The sequence below is a fragment of the Cryptomeria japonica genome, chromosome 9 (genome assembly GCF_030272615.1).
Source record: "Cryptomeria japonica chromosome 9, Sugi_1.0, whole genome shotgun sequence".
NCBI classification, from domain to species: Eukaryota; Viridiplantae; Streptophyta; class Pinopsida; order Cupressales; family Cupressaceae; genus Cryptomeria; species Cryptomeria japonica.
This window is the reverse complement of record NC_081413.1, coordinates 606,436,033-606,463,133: the sequence shown is the minus strand read 5'-3', so window position 1 is coordinate 606,463,133 and position 27,101 is coordinate 606,436,033. Positions and strand designations below refer to the sequence as shown.

The window sequence follows — 27,101 nt, the reverse complement described above, 5'->3', positions numbered from 1 at the left end:
TCAGATCTACAGTTGAAGATTCATCATAAGTGGAAGAGTGAACCATTTTCAGCTGCATCTATTCAAGCTTTGGTTACATACCAAGTCTTCTTACAGGAAATTCAATCTTCCTTTGAAAAGAATGATGCCACAATCCTTCGTTGCAGCGATATTATTGTAAAGACCATGATCGTGGCAAAGAATACCCATGAACTGAATCCTAATGAGCTGCAAATGATCATCCAAAAGTTTGAAGGATTCATGTCTACACATGCTGCAACATAAGTGTTTTTCAACACTTAGTTGCATTTTCAGAATTGTAATTTCTTAGTTGTAATTTCTCTTTTGACATGTTTACTTGTAAAAACATTTTTTGTAAATTGCAAGTTAAGTCATTACTTTTCTTTTGTAAATACAAATAGACAAGTTACAAGTCAATTTAGAATAGGACTTATAACTTTGAATAAGTCATAGTTAGTTGTTGAATAAGTCTTGGTGGTTGAGAGAATTTCTCAAGTTAGTTAGGATCCTCCCACCTTTTTCTCAAGGTTCTCCTCCTATAAATTCTAGAGGGGGTCTATTGTATTTACTTATCTTTTGGAAAGCAAGCAAAAACTCTGACAAATTTGCAACAAAAAAGTCTTTGAGCTTTTATGTGTAAATTGAAAAATTGAAAGAAATAGAAGAAGATTGCTCAAGTGTTGAGTCTTTGTGCTACATTCTTGAGTTTGTGCTCCACATTATCTTTCTTGCAAGTGTTTCTTAGAGAGCTTAATCGAATTTGATTTGCAGTCTTTTTGTTGCAAGTATTGGAGGTTAATATCAATTAGAGTAAATATTCTCTTGGGAAGAGTTGTAAGTATTTGTGCTCACACTTATTCTTGAGAGAGAGATTAGAAATAGATTTTGTGATAAGAAATAGTTGTGAGTCTTGAGCTCATACTAGTTCTTACTGTTTTGTGTAGAAGAGAATAAGATATTTCAGACTTTGTGCTGCTATAATTTGTTCTTGATATCATTAGCATAGAAAAGGGTAGAAGGGACGCTCATCAACTTTTAAGTGGCTTCAGGAGGCAACAAATCTTTATAAAATCAATTGATATATCCAACAAAATAAAAAATGAAGAGACCTTGTGCAACATGTTGGAAAAGGTGGTAATGGAGGTGGAAGTGGAAAATGTCATTCAAATAGTGACCAACAATGCAACTACATATGTGGCAACTAGTAGACTTCTATTGATGAAGCACCCAACATTATTTTTGGAGTCCTTGTGCTGCCCACTATCTTGAACTACTCCTTGAGGACATAGGGAAAATAAGTTGGGTAAAGAATGTGGTTGAAGATGCAAGGAATATTATAAAGTACATCGACAACCACACATGGGTCCTAAATCTTATGAAAGAGTACACTAATGGAAAGGATTTTGTGCGATGGGTCCAACACTTTGCCATTAATTTTCACACCTTGCAAACTATAGTAACTACAATGCCCAACCTTAAGCACATATTTGTGATTGAAAGGTGGTTAGAGATTCCTTATTGTAGGAAGGTTGAAGCAAAGGTTGTGAAAGCCATTTTTTATGATAAATTTGCCAAATTCATGGAGATCATCAATGTATGTTTTCAAACTCCAATTTCTTTTCTTTTTTTCTTTCTAATGTTACAATTTTTTTATTTTGTGAAATTTTGATATTTAAGAGTCAAAACCATTGGTTAGGATTCTATGATTGGTGGATGGGGATCAAAACCCGATTGCGTATCTATGTGAGACCTGTTGTCGGGAATAATCATTATGTTATGTTGTTATATTATGTTTATGTTGTCGTCGGTAATAATGAGTTACGGCGGTAAGTTAGTTAGCCGACGGGTAGGTAGTTGGAGTCGTGACGGTTGTGTCGCACCCCTTCGGCTGTCATATATTGTACCACCTCCGGGTGTTGGAGGACATGTAATATTGACGACAGATATAATATGAACATCCTTTGACATTAATGGCAAGATTATTCTGGTACTTCTTTTGTATTTGCATTGTGCATTACTGTTCGATTTCTGTATTCTTCCTGTTTACCCAGTAAGGTAAACATTTGGCGCCGTTGCCGACACGAACTCGAAACAGGAGACACGGATGGCGCACAGACACAATGGGCCTACCCGTTGGTGAGGTGAACCCGGAAGTCGACGATGCCCAAACAGAACTCTACGTAGGAGAAGACAACGCGACGAGAGAATTTTCAATTCTACTCCAAGTAGCCATTCAGACCTACATGCGACAAGAGGCGGCGGAGGCGGAAGTCCCACCAAGTGCCGTGTGGACAGCGTTGGAAGTGAGTCCGGAGGTAAATCGGTTGATGAACCATCTCCCCCGATTGCTAGCACAAGCATCGTTGGCACAACAAGCTCGCCTGGAGGAGATTGCTCGGGAGGAGCGACGCCAAGAAATTTTGCAACGGTACGAGGAACGGGAAGCAGAACGAGATGGCGCCAGGTCAGGGGCATTTGAACCGTGAAGGACGGAATAAAGAACACTTATTGTAATAATTATGTCATATTGTTGGCATAAACTTGTCTTCCACATTATGAATGAATAAAAGTGTTCTACTTTTTATGTCATTAAGTATATAGAAAGTTGTTTGGGAATTAATGCCCAATACACTGAATAAAGACAAAAATAAGCAACAATATATAGATGAACGTGCAGTAGCCCAACGTGCCTTGATCCTTGAACAACAAGCGGAAAGGCGACAGAGGTATAAGCGAAGAGAGGAGGAACGCTCCGAAGGGGACGGTGAGGCCAGCGGCCACCCACGGAGTCGGGAGGAGTTACTTGCGGAAACCCGCCGCAGGATAGAGTGTACCAAAACTCAGTTGAGGGATTTGAGGGACTTGCCACACACACCAGAGGCTAGGAAAACTCCAAGGAGTGGGGAGGAGGCAAAAGAGGGAGAAGACACCGGGGCTGCCAGGAGTGTCGGAGGGACACCGGGGCACGGCGGTCAAGCACCCCTTATAGGATCTGACCCATCCGGAGTAGGGCAACAGCCACCAGTAGTAAAAAGGCAAGGTATGGCACAAAAACAAAAACTTCCAAAGTTCCATGGGGATGGGAAAGAAGACCCTGTCCGCCACTGTCGCACTTGTGAAACAATTTGGGGAGCGAATTGTGTTACCGATGAGGACGAGTGGGTAACACAGTTTCCCGCAACCCTGAGGGGCGTAGCCATCGACTGGTTTTCAGATACGGATACGGCTAAAATTGGCACATCGGCAGACCTGAAGAAGGAATTTCAAGCAGAGTTTCGTCTCCTAAGAGACGATAATGAGATCGTAGCCGAAATCTACGGCACGAAACAGAGGAAGGACGAGACTGTCCGAACCTACAGCCGGCGGCTCAAAGAGCTGCTAGGAAAGATGGAGAACCAGCCGGCAGACGGACTGAAAAAACGGTGGTTCGTGGAAGGTCTAAAGAAATCCCTTAGACGAAAAATGAAGATAGTACCTCCTTCTTCATATTCCGACGCCTATAACAGGGCAATGGATTTAGAAAGTGAACAGAAGACGTCCAAGAAGAAGAAAAATAAATCCTCGTCGGAGGATGATTCCTCTTCTGACAAAAGTGATAGCAGTGATGACGATTCTAATCGAAAGGTACGGGCTCTCCAAAAAGATATGGAGCGAATGATGAGAGAGATAAAGGCAACCAAAGGAAGCACAAGCAAAGGCGACAAAGGGGACTTATGGTGCACGGACTGCCGTCCCGATGGACACACCAAGGGGTCTTGTCCGAAAAAAGCATTTTGCGATATTTGCCAGATTGCCGGACACCTTACCAAGGAGTGTCCGTACAATATGAGGACACGTAACCAACAGGTTCTCTTTACAGAACCATCTGCGTCAGCGGGCACGTCCCAGCCTGCGAGCAACAACGCCTCGTCTAGCGGCTATCGAAACAACAGGCGAGGAAGAGGTAATAATAACAATACGAACAATAACGGAAGCCGTCTCCAGTATGACGCCAAGGGCCGGCCAATTATCCAATGTAGGGCCTGTAATCAGTGGGGAACTTCGCCCGTGATTGCACGAAGGAAGCCACCCCTCAGCACCTCTGCCGTTGGTGTGGGCCAGGCGACCATGAGGACGCAAATTGCCCGCAGGCAGGGGTTAATCTCCTGAACATTGAGAAGGCTGAGAAGACTGGTGAGAAAGAAGTACTGGCGATCACCCGCGCCCAGACGAAAAAAGCCACTTATCCCGACCCCCGTACGGAGAAGGAGAGATTACGGGAGGCAAAGGCCAATATTGAACGCGAGATGACGACCGAACGATGGGACAACGAGGTGGCGAGTACATCATTCCGTACGGAAGCGGAAAATAACATCATTGAGCAAATCTTGCAGATAGAGGTACCGATAAAGGTAAAAGACCTTCTAGACTCTATGCCACAATTGAGGACTGCCATCCTCACCAATGTGCAAAGCACCGCATCGTCGAGTGCACCACAGGTAGGGGTTCCCGCCACCGCTACGAAGAGTACACCACAAGTGGAGGTTTCCGTCAGCCCTTCGACTGACCCGATGTTACTAGCCGTGAGCAGTGGTAGACACCCAGCTGTGGTAGAAATGGGTATCCGTGGGACCATTCTGAAGGACACCATTGTGGACGGTGGATCTGGGGTGAATGTACTACTAGAAGAAACATGGAAGTGGCTGGGGAAGCCCACCCTGTGGCCACCCACATTCAACTTGGTGGGAGCGGACCAACACGGCATTAAGCCACTCGGCCTGTTGATGGCCCAGCAAGTGACGATTGGCACGCAACCATTCTTGTTAGATTTCGTGGTTATTCCCTCGAAGAAGAAAGGCTATGACGCCATCCTGGGGAGAGCGTGGTTGATCAACGCAAGGGTAAACCACAACTGGAAGAAAAATACACTTTCCATAGAGAAGGGAGGGCGAAAATATACCATTGACCTACACACCCAAGATGTCGGTGAAGAGCTCGCCTCTTCAGACTCGGACTCAGAGGACTCTAATAAAGGGGAAGGGGTCCCAATGAAAGTAAGGGCAAGAACGCGATGGAGCCGAACAGTGAAGGGGTGCTCGAATTGGAGGGATGTTCTGAAGATGAGGTATGCTCGAGTAACGGGCTCTTCCACTAGCAAATGGAGGATTACGAAATGTTCCAAAGCTACAGGCTCGAAGTAGAGGAACCAGAGCAACCAACAGAGGTGTACCTGCCGGAATACAAAGAATATTGGAAGGGAGACGCCCCAAACCCTGGCGACGTAAATAATCCGAAGAGTGTCGGCAACGATCGGAACCCTGTGTGGAAGGCCGCAGCCTTCAAAATCTTTATTATTCTTCTTCTTCTTATGTACAGGAAGGAGGTCGTGGTCCCTGTAGAATTTGTGGTTCCAAGTCTTCCGATGGCCATTGAAAATAGATTGGCCATCAATAGGTTCAAATTGAAACCCTACCACGCGAAGCGCGCAGGGGACCCAAGAGGCTGGAAGGACACCCGGGAGTCCGGAGGAGGACCCGAGGGGATGGAAGGGGACTCGAGAGGCCGGGCAGGCGACTCGCCAGGTATAGGACCAAAACAGGAGACTCTCGAACGAGGAAAACCGAGAAGGATGAAGGGCAATCTCAGAGACAGGGGACCCCAGCAGAAGACTCTCTAGCAGAAAGAAATTAAAAAGAAAAAAAAAAAAGTATGGCCGTACGGGTCAGCTGACCGTACGGGGAAAAAAAAAAGGAGAAGAAAGCCACGGTGGAACCACCGTACGGTCGCACCACTGTGCGGTGGCAACACCGACGGTGGAACCACCGTGCGGTGTAACCACTGTACGGTAGCACCACCGTGCGGTGGCAACACCGACGGTGGAACCACCGTGCGGTGGGGCCACCGGCGGTGGAACCACCGTACGGTAGCACCACCGGGCGGTGGCAACACCGATGGTGGAACCACCGTGCGGTGGCACCACCGACGGTGGAACCACCGTGCGGTGGCAACACCGGCGGTGGGACCACCGTGCGGTGGAACCATCGTACGGTAGCACGTCCACCACCATGCGGTGGAAACCACTGCTGTCGCGGAGCACGAACACATAAACACAGCCCCCGCACAAACAAACACAGTCGTACGGTGGAGGGTGTTGACCGCACGATCGGAGGTGCCAGTGCTGTTGCTGCCCCAGGACCCCGCGAGGGGCGCTGCCCCTCGACCCCCAGTTTATTTTGAGCTACAGAAGACCACGGGAAGTGTTGTGGTTGTCCGTCTTGTGAGAAAGAAGCCTGCAGCTAAGCATTGGCGGGGAAGCCATAAGCCGTAGAGGGAGACGGATTTGGAGGTTGGGAACAAATAGAGTTTGAGGGAAGGCATTGCAGGTCCGCACAGTTGTATGACACCAAGGAGTTATTCAGTTCAGTTTTTAGCCTTTGGGGAGTGTGATGGAGGATTTCAAGTGTCTCCTAGTATTTGTGCCAGCGGATTGTGGCCACCTCCAGGCATGACTGGTACGCTTTGAGGAACTCGAAGGATGTCTCGGCTGGACGTGAGGTTGCCGTGGTGGATGCACAAAGGGCTCGGGAGGAGCTGACCACCAAGTTGGAGGCAATAGTCGCGTGAGACTTAGTTCAGCGTACCCAGGAGTTGGATGCTGGGAGAGCAGCACGGGTGGCTATCGAGGACAAATTGGCTAGGGAGACAATATCAATTGAGTAGCAGTTGGTGGAAGCTGAGACTGAAAAACGTGTTTTGTAGACAAGTTTGGGTTAGGCACAGGAGGACTGTGATGGCAAAGGAAGCAATATTGGTGAAATCCACACTTGAGCATCGGCTGGTAGCAGAAAAGGTTTTCAGGCGAGGACGCAGCAAGTGTATAAGATCTGGGCCCGACTAGCGTCAGTAGTTCCTGCCGTTCATCTCTATTTTGTATTAAGTCGTCGGAGTCGACTTCTTTTCTTGGGGGGGATGATGTTGTCGGGAATAATCATTATGTTATGTTGTTATATTATGTTTATGTTGTCGTCGGTAATAATGAGTTACGGCGGTAAGTTAGTTAGCCGACGGGTAGGTAGTTGGAGTCGCGACGGTTGTGTCGCACCCCTTCGGCTGTCATATATTGTACCACCTCCGGGTGTTGGAGGACATGTAATATTGACGACAGATATAATATGAACATCCTTTGACATTAATGGCAAGATTATTCTGGTACTTCTTTTGTATTTGCATTGTGCATTACTGTTCGATTTCTGTATTCTTCCTGTTTACCCGGTGAGGTAAACAAGACCATGGATTCAGCATTTGTATGGGTCAAAGAAGACCAAATATGAACCCATATGGCACATAATTGATCGGCGATGGAAATGACAACTGCACCAACATATTCACAGTGCTACCTACTACTTGAACCCCAATTTTTTCTCCCCTTCTTTCAAAGTATATGTAGAGGTTATTCTTGGTCTCATCATGTATTGAGAGATTAATTGATGATGATAACCTTCAAGACCTCATACTTGATCAGATATAGAGCTATGAGATAGTCGAGGAACATTATTTTCTTCAACTTTTTGCATTTGTAGAAGAGCCACTTTAAAGCTAGATAAACAAAATTGTGTTTACTTTTGATTTACTATTTATTTTAATTTTTAAGTTTATTAAAATCCTTACAAGTTATCAAAAGAAAATGTTATCCTTGTAGATTTATGGTGAGAAGATTACGGTGCCACAATGCCTTTCTTCAAAAGTTTTCCATCTGCATTTTATCCCAACCTTATAATGCTTCTAGTTGTGGGTAGAACTATAGTGTTTTTGAAGCCATTCACACGAAGAAGCACAATAGGTTGACAAAACAATGCCTAATTGACTTTGTATATGTGTCATACAACCTTCGATTGCATGAAAAGAAGATACAAGGGCAAGCTATACATGAAGCACTTGACCTTCATGACTTTGATCCATATTTAGATTGGATTGCCAAGCCTAATGATGTTGATGTGGATTAATGGTTAAACAACAAGGAGTTAGCTAATTTGGAGAGAGAGGTGGCTAAATGGGAAGTGAATGTGGCAATATATGAGATAGAAGATAAGGTTGCTGAGCCATTAGAGGTGGATTCCTTACTACATAGCTCAATCCTATCACACTATAGATGAAGCACCTGTTGATGATATTGCAACTATACCACCCACTTCTGCAACACCCACACAATGGCAACAAACTGTTTTGAGCTTTAGTTGTAGACAAAACTTATGATTTATAATTTTCATTGTTATTGAAACTTGAAGTTCCTATGTATTTAGAGTTTGAACTCTTTTTTTGGTTTATGATATGTATTAAACTCTGATTTTGATTTATATATGATAGAAAATTTAGAAATCAATAATACATTCTACAAATTTAGTAATATATGTGTTTTTGAAGAATTTCTTTAAAACTTTGTATTTCCAAATGTTTGATAAATTTGCCAAGTTTTTTCTCAAGGTTCTTTCAATTCCAAGTTTTTAAAATTTTTGGGCCTGCCAAGTAATTGCTGAGTCCAATTTTTTCAACTATGTTGGATCCTCCTTTCATTTTCCATACAGTTTTTCACTTTGCATGGCATGTATCAGAATCAAGTGAATCAGTCCACTATTTTTGGTATCGATGCAATTCCACTTGTATTCGACCAGTTTGGCTTGATTGGAATTTGTATTCATTATTAGATAGTTTAGCTTGATCAATTCTATGATTGTAAATTACACAACAAGCCACCAATATCTTTGATGTAATTCATTGTACTCATTCTAATATTTGTATGCTCTCACCATGCCCACCTCAAGAACTTAGTGATCAGAACAAATTAGAATTTGAATGATCACAAAAATTTCTTGTGGTTTTGAGCTAATGCCCTTCAGAGGTTACTACATTGCCCTTCACTCATGATGTTTCTGTGCAACATCCCAATGGTCTTCAAAGGCAGTGCTTTTCCAATTTTATCCCCTGTAAATCCATAAATATAGAGAATAAGACTTTATCTCTAGTTCCTTACTTGACTATACCTACTATAAATGTGGGATTGTGTATAGTCACTTGATCTGAGGTTAATAGATTCATGCAAGACTGAATTAATCTGTTCTTTTCTTCAGTAACACAGCAAACTAACCTAGTTACTAATTTGCAAGCCATAACTAGATCGTCTCCAGCATTTATCTGGTCCTAGATATATTATAAATCCTATTGAACCTCTGCATGCGATAATTGTAGTCTAGGGTCCTAGACTATACAGCAAACAAATGTTTCGACAGCACAAAACAATATTACAAGTGTAGGGAGATAAAGATGTTAAGCTATAATTCACAGTAGACTAACAAACATTGTACAAATTCATCTAACAGTGCTGCTTGTTTTTAAAGTATGCATTAAAAACTCCCAAAGAGCAGGAATATTGGAAGAATAACCTAATAGAAAAAGGTCATATAAAATGTCAAGATAATTATTATTGAAATAGGAAACATGCCCTAGCCATAATCACCTTTAAACTTTCAAATTAAAAATTGAAAACCAGAAGAGAAAACATCATTTTTTATATGACAAATTCAAGACAAGTCTTTTCCTTAGCTTTCTTTCACCCAGTAAGTCAAAGCTACTTGAATTCAAAAATCCAAGGTTATTCTCATGCATTTGTATCTAATATGTGTAAGAGTGATAAATCCAGTTATCAAATTTATGACTGAGTTTCAAAATCTAGTCTAAAACACAACAAACGTGTACCATTTGCATTGTCAATGGGTTCTACAAGAACAAGAAGTTCATGTAGAGCTCAGTGGTGATCATCCACAGACAAAGAAGAATTATTGAGATCTGCAATTGCTATCTTCATAAGCTCTGCATCAGATGGCATCCGCAACTTTTCCATTAACTCCTGCTTTCACAATGGATTTGTTAGCACATCTTAAACAAGTTTCCACTCAAAACAACAATTAACAACAAAATCCTAACTATGAACTTAATGACTGGTCTATGTGTAACATCTTACATGAGCTCTTTAAAAATTGTCACCTAAAAGCAGCAGAGATCTAAATTCTCTACAACATTTTAGCCTCTGAAAATATTATAATTAAAAATAACAAATCTCCAACTAATTACTTTTTGATACTGTGATAAGGGAGGCTCAATATCTTGTCCAACACTGATTTTATCTCAGTCTTGTATCCAAAAATTGGTTGAATGAAATTACAACCAATCTTCAAGTAAACCTTCAGCATTGTGCATTACTGTTTTCGATTGATCATTACTTTTCCTTGTTTAATAAAACAGAAAATTTAGTTAGGGAGGTGAAAGAAAATTTACAATAGTGTAAGCCATGGTATAGACTGGACTTGGGGCAGAACATTTGCTTTTGTATTCCCATTAGCTATAAAGGCCAGGGAAAAAAAACTTATGAGCTAGAATTTACAATTTGAGCTTGACTAATTCAAAACAAGACCCCAACATTGGAGATAGAGCTCAAAAATGCCCTTACAATACGAACAGTGGGCATATTAAGGCAGGTATTGCATATGCTGCTTCCACACCAAAACTGATATATTATATAATTATATTGCAGACAGGAAACAATAAGTTACAACAAAAAATACCCATACCCGGTAGCACATTCCATTTCAAGCTTTAGCCCCCACTCAGACCATGGTGCAGCTCCTCCCTTGTGAGTAGGGAAGGTGGCCACTGGGCCTTCATTCTCAAGCGGGAGCCAATAAGCAGCTGCATCACAAGGCAGAGGTTTATAGAGGGAGAAAAATCACTCCCCACCCCAGCAGTGACTTAAACAATTTTTTCTTGGGGCTAGACAAATGGTGTCTGGCATTGGTTTGTTGGCTTCTTTGCTGGATCACCACTGTGGACCAGGAGAACCCGACAATACTAGGTGCCCCAAACAAAAAAAGCCTTATCTAAACATTATGTACTTATTTTTAAAAATCTATACAATATTTTCTAGGGTGGTTCATGCTCATGCCGAATAAAGCTAAAAGTGTCTTTGTATTCACCTAGGGCAAAATCCTAAGTGCTCATCAATCAAAACAACAATTTTTATACTTCACTGAAAAAAATCCTACAATTACTACAAGCTTACATTGTTCAGCTAAAAACAGAGATTGAGCAATGAAATTACACAAAGATTGAATTGGTTTAAAGTTTAAACAATACACAAACACTTTATAATTAAGGAATCGATACAAAGCCACAATCTTCAACTCTAAGTAAGCCTGCCATACAAGCTTGCAAACTTGCTAGAAGCTAATTAATCTATCTCAACACAAAGAGAAAAAACGTCTAGATAGCAATTTAGAAGCGAGATAGGCATTACTAAATATTAAATGAATAATGAATTCTAGATTAGCAATACTCAATGACTAGCAATTTTAACAACAAGAAGGCATGAGAATTAACATTAAAAATCTAAATGCAAAAGGCACTTATTTATAACAAACACAAGATATTACATGAAAATAAATGAAAGAGACTAATTGCACTTCTACCTTAGGAACTAACTACATATGGCAATGCAAGTTTTATTACAATATCTTATCCACTAATTCTAAAACTAAACTCCAACAAACTCAAGTTAAACTACCGTTTAAATTATTACAAATTAGCTCTTAGAACTCACATCTCTCACCTGACAAGAAATCTAAAGACAAACGATCTAATGATAGCTAACCCTAAACTTCAAAAAAAAATGTTAAAAATTAGAAGAAAGCTAAAAATGGAATAAGCTATAAATAGTTATAGCTAAAAATAGCACAACTCAAAATGTGCTCTTTCATTTGAAAAGGATGATGGCATGAGCTAAAAAATAGACTTCTGGTTAGGTAGCTCTAGAGACAATTATGAAAACCTCTTTTCTGATCAAGGTAGATCCTCTAAAAACACTTTGAAACTGTAATGTTTCTTTCATCCACTAAATTCAAACACCTTTTTCTTTGATTGATCTCAAATCTGATTTTGCAGAAAATTGATAGAAGAGAAGAAGATTTTGAAGAATTTTAAATGTTGTCTGATACAATTGCTATTGTGAGTAGTTTTCCTTCAAAAATATTGCTGATTTGAGTCTTGTGCTTGATGACCAATTCTTCTGTTTCTGAAAATGGCATTTTTCTACTGCTAAAAACTGTTAAAACCCTGTTCTACTGTTGATAAAAATCTGATTTTGGTGTACTGCTTTGTTGAATGGAGCTCACTAGGAGTTTGGCCATTTTATCCAAGTTTGGGCAAAACTTTTAAGTGGCAAGACCACTTAGAAAGTGTGCCTTCATAATGTTTTTGAACTTTTTTATTTCCTTTCACATATTAGGCACCTTTCACTAAACCTTTCGCCATTTGTCTTGTATTTGAGGCAGAGAATTAGGGTGGTAAGCACCAAAGAAAGTGTGTCAAGTTCATAATCTGTTATATCCTTGTTTTTGGCACATTTATTTGCTACCATTAACATAGGGGCATTCCGCTAAAGCTTTTGCCAACCTTTTGTTGTTTTCAGACACAGACTTGAATAGTTAGGGCCAAAAAAAACTGTCACATCTAAGTCTCTTTTCTTTCTCATACCAGGCACAAACTTTCATGACCAATTTGTCACTTTTTAGGGCAGAGAATTACATAAGATTTCCACCTAAAAAGGGTGCTTCACTTGCTGGGCGTGGATAACTTAGACTTCTGCCACCTTTCACTGTTATTGGCAAAACTTTACCTAGCTTATGCCACCTAAAAGTGCACTTAGTTTTGTATTTAAAATACTTCAAGCTTTGGCAGAGATTTTGCTGGTTGGTGTAACACAAAAAGGACCTATCTATATGCACATTGACAATGAAAGCAATTCACGTCATTAATTTGTTTGTCAGTTCTCATGTGAAATCTCAATTCAAGTCTAGTGTTATGTATTAAGGTTCTATAATGTGAAAAAAAAAGTAGTCATCCCCTGCCGTCCCCTAAAAATGGCCTAAGAAAAACCAATACAGTCGTCCCCTGCTGTCCCCTAAAAATGGCCTAAGAAAAACCAATACAGTCGTCCCCTGAAAATGGCCTAAGAAAAACCAATACTGGAAAGACATCCCCCTATTCCTTGTCATCCCCATCCCAAAAACTTAGGGGAGCATAGTTTTTAAAAAACAAATAAAAAATGAGATACAAAATGTAGAAACAAAGGATGAGACTAAACATCCAAAACAAATCTATAGTACATCTGAAGCCAATAAACAATAATTTGCAAAAAGGACAAATTGGACAAGGTAAAGTTGATATGCAACCTAAGACACAAGCAATAGATCAATTGTCTGTATTCTAGACTTCGACATTGAAAAGTTCTACCATCTCATGCCTTGATCTAAGGTGGACTCTTAGTGCTAGTAGCCATAAGCAAATAAGATGATGAGGCAAGAAGAGGATTTTGTGATCCAAATAGATTCATTTATCAAACTAAATCCAAGAGTCAATCATATGCCTCTATAAAATTATAAATAGACCAAGGAAGTTCAAAAACCAATCCTCAATTTTGTACTGTTAATGCCTAAAACTACACCCAAAAACTAAGCTATTAAAACCTAGCACTTTTGGTTAACATGGGAACAATCATGAGTCTGTCGGTAAACTATTACTATGATTGGACCTCCGGATTAGGCCGGTTCCTGATATTGATGGATCATCTACTCTAATAAGACCTTAAGAAAACTTTTGAGGAAAAGGGAGAGGGAATAAGAAAATAAGGATGAAAGAAATGCTACAACATAAATAAGGTGATACACCAAATTATCTGAAAGATAACAGAAAACTCTTTTAAATGCACCTGTTCTACACATATGACATCTCTGAATTCATATCACAAAAGTGTTTCATACAAAGAGTTCTTGCTCAAAAAGTTGAAAGGAAATGACTTTCACAAACAATTTTTTTGATAAACTACAATGCATGACCTGTGATTCATGCATGAGACAGAAAAATTCAAGAAAGGTTATTTCACAAATAACACAAAAATGAAAAGTTGCTCTCAATCACACAATAAAAAAAAAATTAACTCAGAAAATGGTAAGGCATGAACTGATATTTTTATTCAAATCTTCTATCAAAAACTGCAAAATGGGTTACAAGATACAATAACTCAGCTAGGCTTGAGAAAAAATCCAGAACCTTTTGAAACTGAAAACCTTTCTTCCTTTATGCAAAAAAGCCTTCCAAAGGCAAGGAAGAGATGACTAGTGTTCAACTGAAAGTCTCCATGAGTGATCTGCAAGTGAAAAATATCTCCATTTCTGAAAAGGGAAAGAAACCCCCACAAAAAGGCTTCAAACTCTGCATGAATGTGTGAAATCAGGTGTAAACTCTTGGTCAACTGAAGGTTGACCCATTAAATACTCAAAATCAGGCTTTAACTGTTGGAGAACTAGCCCAAACTCATGAATAACTGCATTCTAAGCCCAAATTCGCCCCCCAATTTCATGTGATCACTTCACCTATCTAAGGTTCAATATTTTCCTTCCATGTGCATATCCATTGATTTTTAAAACACAATTATAATAAATATTAATTGGATTTATAATCCACCCAATTAAATATTCATTTTACATTGTCTTGTGTCTATGGAAGAAAGGTATTTGAACCTTGGAGTTAAAAGATCCAAGAAATTTTAATTTCCTTTTAATAATATAGCTAGGAAATTAATATGTGCAAAAAATAATTAATTAGATATTTATTAATTATATAAATGTTGTTTTAGAAAATATCCATTTTTTACAACATTTATGTAGTTAATAAATATTTAATTTACATACATCTTTTTACTATTTCATAAGTCTAAAAAGACTTAAGGGTTTTAAAGCCCCCCTACGGCTAGGCAAATTTTATTATTAAACATGTAAGTGGGAGTTTATGAAAACTTCGACCACCATGCAATTATGAACTTGTGTTAATAAAATGCGATCCCATTACATAGGAAAAAGGAGAGATGAAAGGGGGAATAAAGAGATGAAAAACCCTAAAATGATATTCATTTTGCACTTTGAAACTTTGCCGAGGAAGAACTGTCGAGCTACTAGGGTTTTCAGACTGCTGATGAAATTGCATGTTTACTCCTCTTCGACCTGCAGCTATCTGGAACATCACTCGGTCTGCTTCAGCTAGAAATCAAAAGGGTTTTCCTCTAAAACCTACGGCATTCCTTCATTCGCAGATATGAAAAGGTATCTTCAAAGATTCAAACTGCGGACTTGATCTTTTATGAGTTTCGCCTATTTTTTTCTTCTTAGAAAAACTCTACTATCTTCTGCACTCCAAAATTCTGTGAACTGGGCATTTGTTTATGGTGTGAGCTCTGATAGTGGGGTTTTTGTGTTTTTGCATTTTCTGGAAAAAAGAATTCTGTGAACTTCACTTTTGCTTTGAAAATCTGCATTTTTCGAAAAAGTTTTCTTCTGAGAATTCATTTCCTGTTCTTTTAAAAGGAATTTTGGGGTTTTTAAACAACTTGAATTTCAGTCTTAAAGGAAAAATGCCTTGTCTCTGTAAGATCTTATCTTTAGTTTCAAAGGAAGAAACCTACGCATTTTATGAAACCCTGTCTGTTATCTGCATGAAAATTATGCAAATCTTCACAACACAAAATGTAAAAATGGTTTTCTATTATTTCTGCACTTCTGAAAAGAATTCTGTAAATTTCCTGTGGATATAAAAATTGTTGATAGTCTCTTTAACGCACTAATTTTTTGCAAATTTCCTATTCATCAGTTTGCTGGAAAAGTAAATGAGGAATTAGATGGTTTTATTGAACAAAATTTCTGCAAATTTTAAAAGAAACCCTCTCTGCAAATTTTTTTAGTTTTATGTGGTATCTTTGAAGAGGGAATCTCTGAAATTTTGAATGGTAAACTCTGAAATTCCTTTATTATTTCTGAGAAACAGGCAGAAACTGTAAAATCTGCACTTTCTGAAGATGACATTCTTGAATGAAAATCTGTTGATAAATATTGTTTAAGCCCAGCTTGCTATGTACGTCTCACCTTCTTCACGCCTTTGATTGAAAAGATTCTAAAAGCATTCTAATGCCCTTTTACCTTTTGCATTAGAATTAGTTATCACAGCTTCAGCTTTACTTGTGCTTGCAATATAGATATGGTCTTCCTTTCCTTCTGTACATTAGCAATTGCTTGGCATATTCCTTTAGACTCCAAAAACTCGGGCTCTCTTTTTCCCCTCTAGATCTGCCTTCATCTTCATGGCTGCCCATTCAGTGACTTATGCTTCATGTGTATCCCTACAAATATCCTCTGAACAATCAGATAGTTTTCATGAGCTGGGCTCAACCCTTGTGGGAGCCTCATTTAACCCCACTCATAATAAACCCTATGGATTTTTTGCAATTCTTTACCTGTCTCTGCACATTAAACAAACAGTTAGAAAACAATAATTCTCCAGGCAATGAAGACCATCTTTTATTCTTTGTCTTCCAGGATGTTTATTTTTCTGTCAAGGGGCTTGATTTAATGATGCAAATGTATAGGTGAGATCAATAAGCATTTAGTCATTGCTTAGATATTTTGATCTAACCCACTTCACCTTTTTGACTTTTTTTTAGGACCAGGAAGAGACTCGAGGAGAATGGATTTCAAAATTGCAGACCTACAACTTTGAGAGCAGACTTACACCAGCCATAGACCCCCAGGCAAAGGCTGGTTCCTTTCTTATCATATCTATGCATTTGCTTTATTTAATCAGTTTTTCTCCTTTGCATAGGAAAGTAAGGATTACTCACACGGTCTTTGTGTGAGAGAGAATTTATTTTAGATTACTTCTCGTAATCATTTCCTCCTTTCTGTAGATTACTTCTCGTAATCATTTCAACTGTATAAAATATAATGAATTAAATAACAATTGAAAGATTTCACTTATGTGACTGTAATCTTTGCCCAGATACTTAAATTTTCCATTGAGTTATAAATATAATGAAAATTTCAGTAACATTTTTGGCGATTTCTGCTTTATGTCTGCCTACTAGTCATAGGAAAACCAGTAGCCTTAATCAGTCTATTGGGCGGATAGAGTCCTATTTCAGCTTTAGGAATCAATAAAATCTCATGAACTCAAAACACAGCCTGACAGCAAAAATGAAACAGCAGACTAGAAAAACTAGGGAGGTTTTAGGCAAAACTTCAAATGTGCAAGTACACTTTTGGGAAAACAAAAAATGACAAAGCAAGAAAACCAGTTGTATTTCTTTCACATTTATGACTATAAAGGTTTCATGAATTAATCATGTCCCTTTCAAAAGTCATTTTTAACTTTAGGCATCAAAAGAAATCTGTTATATAACCCCCTCTCTATCTTTAACAATTTGACTCTTTTGGTAATTATAAGGTTTCAGAATAACAATCCCGTCCCTTAAATAATTTTGATTAAAACTTTATATCTCTGACTCTACTCAGATCCAATGTTTCTGTTGTGTGATTACACTGATAATTCATCAGTGAGTTATTTAGCAGGAACACTGAACCTGAATGGTTTGAGGGGTAAAGTAACAGATTTTAAAACACAAACAAAGGGCTTTTGCTAAAACAGAACAGAACTGAAAAAACACAAGAAAACAGGGAAAAACGTCCAAAGCACTTATTAGGAAAACCTGGCTCAAAAGCATGCTTTGAGATGGATCCCATTGACTGGGATTGGTAGAATTTCTCCATCCATCTTTGAGAGCTGGAATGCGTTATGCTCCTTACATTCTACAATCATGAAAGGACCAGTCCAAATGTTGTCAAATTTTGTATGGTGTCCTGGTCTGCTTTTGAGAACATCCCACTTGAGAACCACATCCCCCTCTTTAAAGCTTTTGAAATTTGCCTTTTTGTCAAAGGCTCTCTTTGTCTGGAGCTGATGATACTCCATTGTCTTGAAAGACTTTTCTCTCTCTTCCTCTAGCTGAAGTAATTGTGTATATCTTTGTTGTAAGGGGTCTCCTTCTTCAAACAAAACAAGCTGGTTAGCAAGGTCTAATGCTGGAAACTCAGTTGAAATAGGCAGTTTAGCTTCTTTTCCATATACCAACATGTAGGGAGAATTACCTATAATCTGCTTAGGAGTAATTCTATCAAACCATAATGCAGATTTGAGTTTAGAATGCCAATCTCTCTGGTTCTCTTGTAATGTCCTTTTAATAATCCTGATTAAGTTCTTATTGGTAGATTCAGCTAACCCATTACCCTGTGGGTAATAGTTAGAAGAAGTATTCAGAACAATACCATTTTTTAAAGCCCATTCAGTGACTTTAGAACCAACAAATGCCAAAGCATTATCTGATATAATTGACTCAGGTATACCAAATCTGGTTATGATATCTTCAGTCCAACGGGTGAAATAGTCTGTTGCTGTTAAAATCCATTTATGACCAGCACTAGATTTTGGGTTAATGGGGCCTATGAAATCAATTCCCCATCTTGCAAATGGTTGTTCAACTAAAATAGGCTGCAAAGGGAATGCAGCCAATCTTTCTTTTCTTGCAAACATAGCACACTTACCACATTTTCTAACCCAAGAGTGAGAATCTTTGAATAATGTCGGCCAATAAAACCCAACCCTTCTAATTTTCCAAGCTGTGGTTCTTGGATTAAAATGTCCTCCAGAAGACCCATCATGGAATTCAAATAGAATCTTTTGGGTTTCAGCAGTATCAATACATTTAAGAAGCATTCCACTATAATCTTTCCTAATTAAATTTCCATTGATTAAAACATAAGGAACAGATTGGAGACAGAAATACCTTCTCTTTACTCTGTCAAGGCTAGCTGGACACTCTCCAGTCTGAAGGAAATTGGTCATATTTGTTACCCAACTTGCTGATTGATTCTGATCAATAGGATCATCTTGAACCAAGACAACTTCCTTATCAGTTTCTGCATTAGAACCTTCCTCATCAGTCAGTTGCATACATAAACCTTTTCCTCTTACCAATTTAGTAACATGAAAACTGACATCATACTCCATTACTTTAGTGATCCAACCTGCCCTTTTTTCATTTAAATCCCTGCTTAGTAAGAAATCTTTGACACTTGGGTGGGTAACCATTAAATGAATTCTGTTGTTAGAGACCAAATGTCTGAATTTTTTAAGACTTTTAACAACTGCTAGTACATGCTTTTCAATAAAACTATACCTTTGTTCATACTCTTCCAATCCTTTGCTAAAAAAGGCAATAGGCTGTTCAAGTCCATCATCATTTTTCTGAACTAACATAGCAGAAATAGTATCAAGTCCCCCATAAGCATATAAAATAAAATCTTTTGAAAAATTAGGATTTACCAATGTAGGGGCAGCAGATAAGGCCTTTTTAATTTCCTCAAAAGTACTTCTTCCCTCTTTAGACCATCTGAAAATAGCATTCTTTTTCAACATTGTTATCAAAGGCTTTAACAAGTCAGCAATATCAAGTATAAAGCGCCTTACAAAATTAATTCTGCCAATAAAACTTTGTAACTCCTTTTTATGGCTTGGTAAAGGCAGATCCAAAAAAGCTTGAATCCTTTCGGAATCAACTGTAGTACCATATTTGGAGACCTGGTAACCCAGAAGTCTCCCTTCATGCACAACAAATATAGATTTTTTAGGATTTAGAGAAATACCAAACTCCCTGCATCTTTGAAGAACTTGTCTAAGATGATCAATATGATCATCAGCTTGCTTGTTGTAAACAGTGATGTCATCCAAATAAACCAGCACAAAATCATACATAAGATTGTAAAAAGCGATATCCATAGCCTTTTGGAAGATAGCACCAGCATTTGACAGCCCAAAAGGCATCCTTCTGTAAGCCATAGTGCCCCACTTGGTAGTGAAGGCAGTCTTGAATTGATCTTCTTCTTTTACACGGACTTGGTTATAGCCTAAATAGCCATCTAACAAGGAAAACCTTTCAGATCCAGAAACAAACTGCAAGATTTGTTCCATGGAAGGCAATGGGTGTCTATCTTTCAGAGAAGCCCTGTTCAAATCTCTAAAATCCACACAAAGGCGGAGTTCTCCATTCTTCATTCTTTTTCCTAACTGGAACTAAATTAGAAACCCATGAAGTGTGTTTGATAGGAAAAATAATACCACTATCTAAGAGCTTATTCAATTCTTTAAGCATAAGGGGTTCTAATCTGGGATTAATAGGTCTCTGTTTTTGCCTAATTGGCTTGGCATTTGGCTCTAACTCAATGGTATGCTAGGTAAGTTGAGGATCAAACCCTTTTAAGTCAGAATAGTCCCAAGCAAATACATCATTAAATTCTTGAAATAAAGCAATACAAGCTTCTCTTTCTTTATGAGAGTTAATCTTACCAATTTTGAGGAGTTTATTTTGGAATATTTCAACTACTTCATAGTGCTCCTCTTTAATCAGTATGCTGGTTTTATTCTTTTTTGCTTGGTCATCTGGATTAAAGATTGTTTCCAAAGTGACCAATCCTCTTGGCAACTTATTAGATTTCAGTTGTATAATCTGATCACTGAATTGCTGATTCAATTTGTTCTGATCTGCAACTGAAAACACATCCTCTTCTTTGAGAAAATTCAAAATCTGTTCATCACTATCAAAAACTTGCCAATTAAACTTGTTATCAGGAATTGATGACCTAACAACAACTTTCACATGATGCTGCATATTTTCCATACTTTCTAAAATATTGAGCTATGCACCTACAGCAGCAAGTCTATCAGCATGCTGATTCTTGCTTCTAGGAATGGATATCAAGTTAAATGCATCAAAATCTTCTATAATATCCCAAACCCTATTCTTGTACAACTTTAAAACATCATTCTTAACAGTATGCAAACCTCTGACTTGATTGACAATTAACTCACTATCACCAAAGACCTGCAAACATCTGATTTGCCTTTTCCTAGCCCACTCCAATCCTTGAATCAAACCTTCATATTCAACATTATTATTAGAACAAGGAAAAGCAAAGTGATAAGCTGAAAAATATTTCTCACCTTGTGGAGATAAAAGCATTGCACCTCCACCTGCCCCATTTTTGCTTTAGATCCATCAAAGAACAATTGCCACATTTGATTCTGCTGTTCAAAAGCTTGGCTTGTGTCTTTTACAAGATTAGGCATAATGGAATCTAGTTCACAAATCATATAAATCCCGAAACCAGCATCTTCCACCTTGTTGTTTTCTGCATAATGAGCATCTTCAGCTGCCCATTCATCCAAAAGGATGTCTGGAATACCATCAATCTGTGTATTAGGAGATGATGCAGAAAGATCTTTTGGTTCAAAGGCCAAACAATTAGCATTAATCGGACTGGGCACATAAGGTTCAATGTGATCTTTAGCAAGAACCTCGGATTTTATAGTGACCTTTGTACCATATCTGGTTCGAAAAAGCATATGAGACCAGTCTGATGAAAGATATCCCCCTATTTTAGCTGTGAATTCCCTTGATAAACAAAGAGCAAAGTATGCGGGTAAATCAATCACATAAATGTCTTGAGATATGGAGAAATTGGGTCAAGCATGAAGGGTTAAACTTGCTTCTTTTATGAGACCAATTGTATTAACAGATGAGCCATCTAATTGTACCACTCCTTTCTCAAGAGGTTCATATACTAATCCTAACTGATCTGCTACCCTTTTTGGCATTACTGAGCTCGTAGCTCCACTATCCACCATACAATTATGAACCAGCTTATCCCCAATGATCAAAGAGACATAAAAAGGAGGAGGTTTCACATCTTTACCTTGTGTTTTAATCCCTTTCTTGTCGCTGTTCTGAGGTGCAGCTTCTTGATTGATCAACACTACCTTGCGAGGTTCATTTGCAGCTTGTTTGGAAGCTACCTCATCTGATAAGGCCTGCTTCAACAAGTCAGTCTGCCCTGGAATAGCTAAAGAATCCCACATAGACATAGTCACATTCATTTTTTTCATATTTTCAACTATATTGAACAAAACAGTAGCGTGTACCTTAGGCTGGACCTTAGCAACAGCAGGGTGTAATTGTTGTTGTTGCTGCTCATGAGTTGTCACGAGATGAGTTTTTTGTAGAATATGCTGCACTCTAGGCACAGCCGAGTCTGCTACTGTTGTATCTTTATTTTTGTGTGCAGAATCATTATCTAAGGCTCTTTTCTTAGCTCTGTTGTATACAGCAACAGGAGGATCATCTGTGCCTATAGCACAGCACTCATCTCCTTGCCAATTTATGTAAGTAGCATCAGCTGGGATTATATCCTGTTGTTGCTTAGGTTCAGTCTCAGGCACATGTTGTGAAGTTGAAGTACCCTGAACCATTAGAGCCTGATTTATAACTCCATCTGAACACGTAGCTTGATTGTGAGGTTGATTGCAAGGATAACACCAGTCAAATTCTGAGGCTAGATTATTTTGAGTAGGGACGATATCTCTTACTGCATTCAAAGGTGCAAGTGCATAAGGCCTATAAAGTCTTTGATTGACATTCTGCCTATTTCCAGCAGCATTATTATTTTGATATGGTTGCCTATTACCTTGGTATTGGCCTTGGTTTGGTTGCTGGAAAGGCTGATTTACACCTTGATTCTGAGCCTGATAAGTTTGTCTAGGCTGAAACTGCTGTTTTTTAAGGTTTACAAGCTCATTGCTGAAAGTTTGCAGCAACCCTTCAATCTTTTGTTGGCTATTCTTAATATCCTGAAGCTCAGGAGAAGGTCCTGCAACCATTATTTCTTGGCTAGGAACAGTTGGCAAAGGATTGAATGGTGGTATACTTAATGGCATGTTAGACTGGATATTGGGAAAAATAGGCATTGGAGGTCTGGGTGCTATTTTACCCACTTGGATAAGACTATTTTCAGCTCTCACAGAAATACCAAAAGCTTGGGGCAAAGATACACCCCCCATAGACTGTATCATCACTGATATATCACTATTTAAGCTTTTCAGATAATATAAAAAGGCATGATCAACTGAAGGTCTTACCGAAACAGGAATCCTATTCCACGTCCTTTGAAAACGGTTGTTGAAGTCCATCATCTGCTCTTGAGGAGCACGTTTGATGGTGGTCAGTTGTTCTACCAAAGACAAGTGATCTGATTTGTCTTCAAAATTTTTGGTAAATTGTTCACCAAGCGTATCCCATGAATTTATTGAGGCTACAGCCAACGTTCTATACCATTCTAGGGCTTTACCCTTGAATGATGCTGCCAATAATTTAACAGCCACATCTTCTTCAGTGACATGATGTACACTACATAGGGACGCGACATCTCTGATGTGATCAATCGCTGTAGTCTGACTTTCACCAGTAAAATCAGGCAAACTTTTAAGTGTTGCCAATGGCACATCATGATGTTGTACAAAGTTCAAGGGGTTGCCTTGATCAAAAAGAACAAATACATGCACTCTTGGGAGTGCCATTATAGGAAAAACAGGAGGAACAACAGCTGTAAATAAAGAAACAGCAGGTAAAACAGTTGCTGTAGCAGATGTAGTACTTACTGTCAACAATGGAAATGTTGAAATTTGAGGATCAGATGCTGCTGATCTGCAAGATGGACTTGCTGAATGCCTGATTTCCTTTCCTTTGGATGGTCTTTCTCTCCTTCTGTACACCTGAAAATCAGGTGTTGATGACTGAAAACGGTTCAAAGGCTGAGCCCTTGCAAGTGTTCTTCCTTTTTTCCTAGGAGGCTCTAGCTGCAAATACTCAAAAGAACTTGAGCTCCTAGTCTGGATCAGTCTCATAAAATATGAGAAACACTGATCTTCTCCAGTCTTTTAACAAACAGAGTCGCCAGATATAAAAATATATCAATAAAAAATCTCTGACCTTAAGGAAAAGGTCCCACCGAGCGTGCCAAAACTGTTAATGCCTAAAAGTGCACCCAAAAACTAAGCTATTAAAACCTAGCACTTTTGGTTAACATGGGAACAATCACGAGTCTTTGGGTAAACAATTACTATGATTGGACCTCCGGATTAGGCCGGTTCCTGATATTGATGGATCATCTACTCTAATAAGACCTTAAGAAAACATTTGAGGAAAAGGGAGAGGGAATAAGAAAATAAGGATGAAAGAAATGCTACAACATAAATAAGGTGATACACCAAATTATCTGAAAGATAACAGAAAACTCTTTTAAATGCACCTGTTCTACACATATGACATCTCTGAATTCATATCACAAAAGTGTTTCATACAAAGAGTTCTTGCTCAAAAAGTTGAAAGGAAATGACTTTCACAAACAATTTTTTTGATAAACTACAATGCATGACCTGTGATTCATGCATGAGACAGAAAAATTCAAGAAAGGTTATTTCACAAATAACACAAAAATGAAAAGTTGCTCTCAATCACACAATAAAAAAAAATTTAACTCAGAAAATGGTAAGGCATGAACTGATAATTTTATTCAAATCTTCTGTCAAAAACTGCAAAATGGGTTACAAGATACAATAACTCAGCTAGGCTTGAGAAAAAATCCAGAACCTTTTGAAACTGAAAACCTTTCTTCCTTTATGCAAAAAAGCCTTCCAAAGGCAAGGAAGAGATGACTAGTGTTCAACTGAAAGTCTCCATGAGTGATCTGCAAGTGAAAAATATCTCCATTTCCGAAAAGGGAAAGAAACCCCCACAAAAAGGCTTCAAACTCTGCATGAATGTGTGAAATCAGGTGTAAACTCTTGGTCAACTGAAGGTTGACCCATGAAATACTCAAAATCAGGCTTTAACTGCTGGAGAACTAGCCCAAACTCATGAATAGCTGCATTCCAAATTCGCCCCCCAAATTCATGTGATCACTTCACCTATCTAAGGTTCAATATTTTCCTTCCATGTGCATATCCATTGATTTTTAAAACACAATTATAATAAATATTAATTGGATTTATAATCCACCCAATTAAATATTCATTTTACATTATCTTGTGTATATGGAAGAAAGGTAATTGAACCTTGCAGTTAAAAGATCCAAGAAATTTTAATTTCCTTTTAATAATATAGCTAGGAAATTAATATGTGCAAAAAATAATTAATTAGATATTTATTAATTATATAAATGTTGTTTTAGAAAATATCCATTTTTTACAACATTTATGTAGTTAATAAATATTTAATTTACATACATCTTTTTACTATTTCATAAGTCTAAAAAGACTTAAGGGTTTTAAAGGCCCCCCACAGCTAGGCAAATTTTATTATTAAACATGTAAGTGGGAGTTTATGAAAACTTCGACCACCATGCAATTATGAACTTGTTTTAATAAAATGCAATCCCATTACATAGGAAAAAGGAGAGATGAAAGGGGGAATAAAGAGATGAAAAACCCTAAAATGATATTCATTTTGCACTTTGAAACTTTGCCGAGGAAGAACTGCCGAGCTACTAGGGTTTTCGGACTGCTGATGAAAAATGGAAATTGCATGTTTACTCCTCTTCGACCTGCAACTATCTGGAACATCACTCGGTCTGCTTCAGCTAGAAATCAAAAGGGTTTTCCTCTAAAACCTACGGCATTCCTTCATTCGCAGATATGAAAAGGTATCTTCAAAGATTCAAACTGCGAACTTGATCTTTTATGAGTTTCGCCTATCTTTTTCTTGTTAGAAAAACTCTGCTATCTTCTGCACTCCGAAATTCTGTGAACTGGGCATTTGTTTTTGGCGTGAGCTCTGATAGTGGGGTTTTTGTGTTTTTTGCATTTTCTGGAAAAAAGAATTCTGTGAACTTCGCTTTTGCTTTGAAAATCTGCATTTTTCGAAAAAGTTTTCTTCTAAGAATTCATTTCTTGTTCTTTTAAAAGGAATTTTGGGGTTTTTAAACAGCTTGAATTTCAGTCTTAAAGGAAAACTGCCTCGTCTCTGTAAGATCTTATCTTTAGTTTCAAAGGAAGAAACCTACGCATTTTATGAAACCCTCTCTGTTATCTGCATGAAAATTATGCAAATCTTCACAACACAAAACGTAAAAATGGTTTTCTATTATTTCTACACTTTTGAAAAGAATTCTGTAAATTTCCTGTGGATATAAAAATTGTTGATAGTCTCTTTAACGCACTAATTTTTTGCAAATTTCTTGTTCATCACTTTGCTGGAAAAGTAAATGAGGAATTAGATGGTTTTATTGAACAAAATTTCTGCAAATTTTAAAAGAAACCCTCTCTGCAAATTTTTTTAGTTTTATGTGGTATCTTTGAAGAAGGAATCTCTGAAATTTTGAATGGTAAACTCTGAAATTCCTTTATTATTTCTGAGAAACAGGCAGAAACTGTAAAATCTGCACTTTCTGAAGATGACATTCTTGAATGAAAATCTGTTGATAAATATTGTTTAAGCCCAGCTTGCTATGTACGTCTCACCTTCTTCACGCCTTTGATTGAAAAGATTCTGAAAGCATTCTAATGCCCTTTTACCTTTTGCATTAGAATTAGTTATCACAGCTTCAGCTTTACTTGTGCTTGCAATATAGATATGGTCTTCCTTTCCTTCTGTACATTAGCAATTGCTTGGCATATTCCTTTAGACTCCAAAAACTCGGGCTCTCTTTTTCCCCTCTAGATCTGCCTTCATCTTCATGGCTGCCCATTCAGTGACTTACGCTTCATGTGTATCCCTGCAAATATCCTCTGAACAATCAGATAGTTTTCATGAGCTGGGCTCAACCCTTGTGGGAGCCTCATTTAACCCCACTCATAATAAACCCTATGGATTTTTTGCAATTCTTTACCTGTCTCTGCACATTAAACAAACAGTTAGAAAACAATAATTCTCCAGGCAATGAAGACCATCTTTTATTCTTTGTCTTCCAGGATGTTTATTTTTCTGTCAAGGGGCTTGATTTAATGATGCAAATGTATAGGTGAGATCAATAAGCATTTAGTCATTGCTTAGATATTTTGATCTAACCCACTTCACCTTTTTGACTTTTTTTTAGGACCAGGAAGAGACTCGAGGAGAATGGATTTCAAAATTGCAGACCTACAACTTTGAGAGCAGACTTACACCAGCCATAGACCCCCAGGCAAAGGCTGGTTCCTTTCTTATCATATCTATGCATTTGCTTTATTTAATCAGTTTTTCTCCTTTGCATAGGAAAGTAAGGATTACTCACACGGTCTTTGTGTGAGAGAGAATTTATTTTAGATTACTT

General features: G+C 38.2%; 1 protein-coding gene and 1 long non-coding RNA gene across 4 annotated transcripts in view; one reads left to right on the top strand and one right to left on the bottom strand.

The window, feature by feature from the left end:
* The window catches only part of LOC131041160 (uncharacterized), a 108,246-nt gene extending 81,274 nt beyond the window's left edge, over positions 1–26,972 (top strand). For 2 of the 3 annotated variants that reach the window (XR_009358914.1, XR_009358915.1), the window contains 2 exons: positions 16,574–16,670; positions 26,886–26,972. This is a non-coding gene — a long non-coding RNA (uncharacterized LOC131041160). Of the gene's footprint in view, positions 1–15,089; positions 15,183–16,573; positions 16,671–26,885 lie in introns of all 3 variants that reach the window. The other variant, XR_009358913.1, reaches the window with a different exon arrangement.
* Positions 1–27,101, bottom strand: part of LOC131041034 (hsp70 nucleotide exchange factor FES1) — a 147,407-nt gene that overhangs the window by 79,560 nt on the left and 40,746 nt on the right. The window contains 1 exon segment of the mRNA XM_057974047.2: positions 9,730–9,880. Coding sequence (XP_057830030.2) covers positions 9,730–9,880 — 151 coding nt within the window.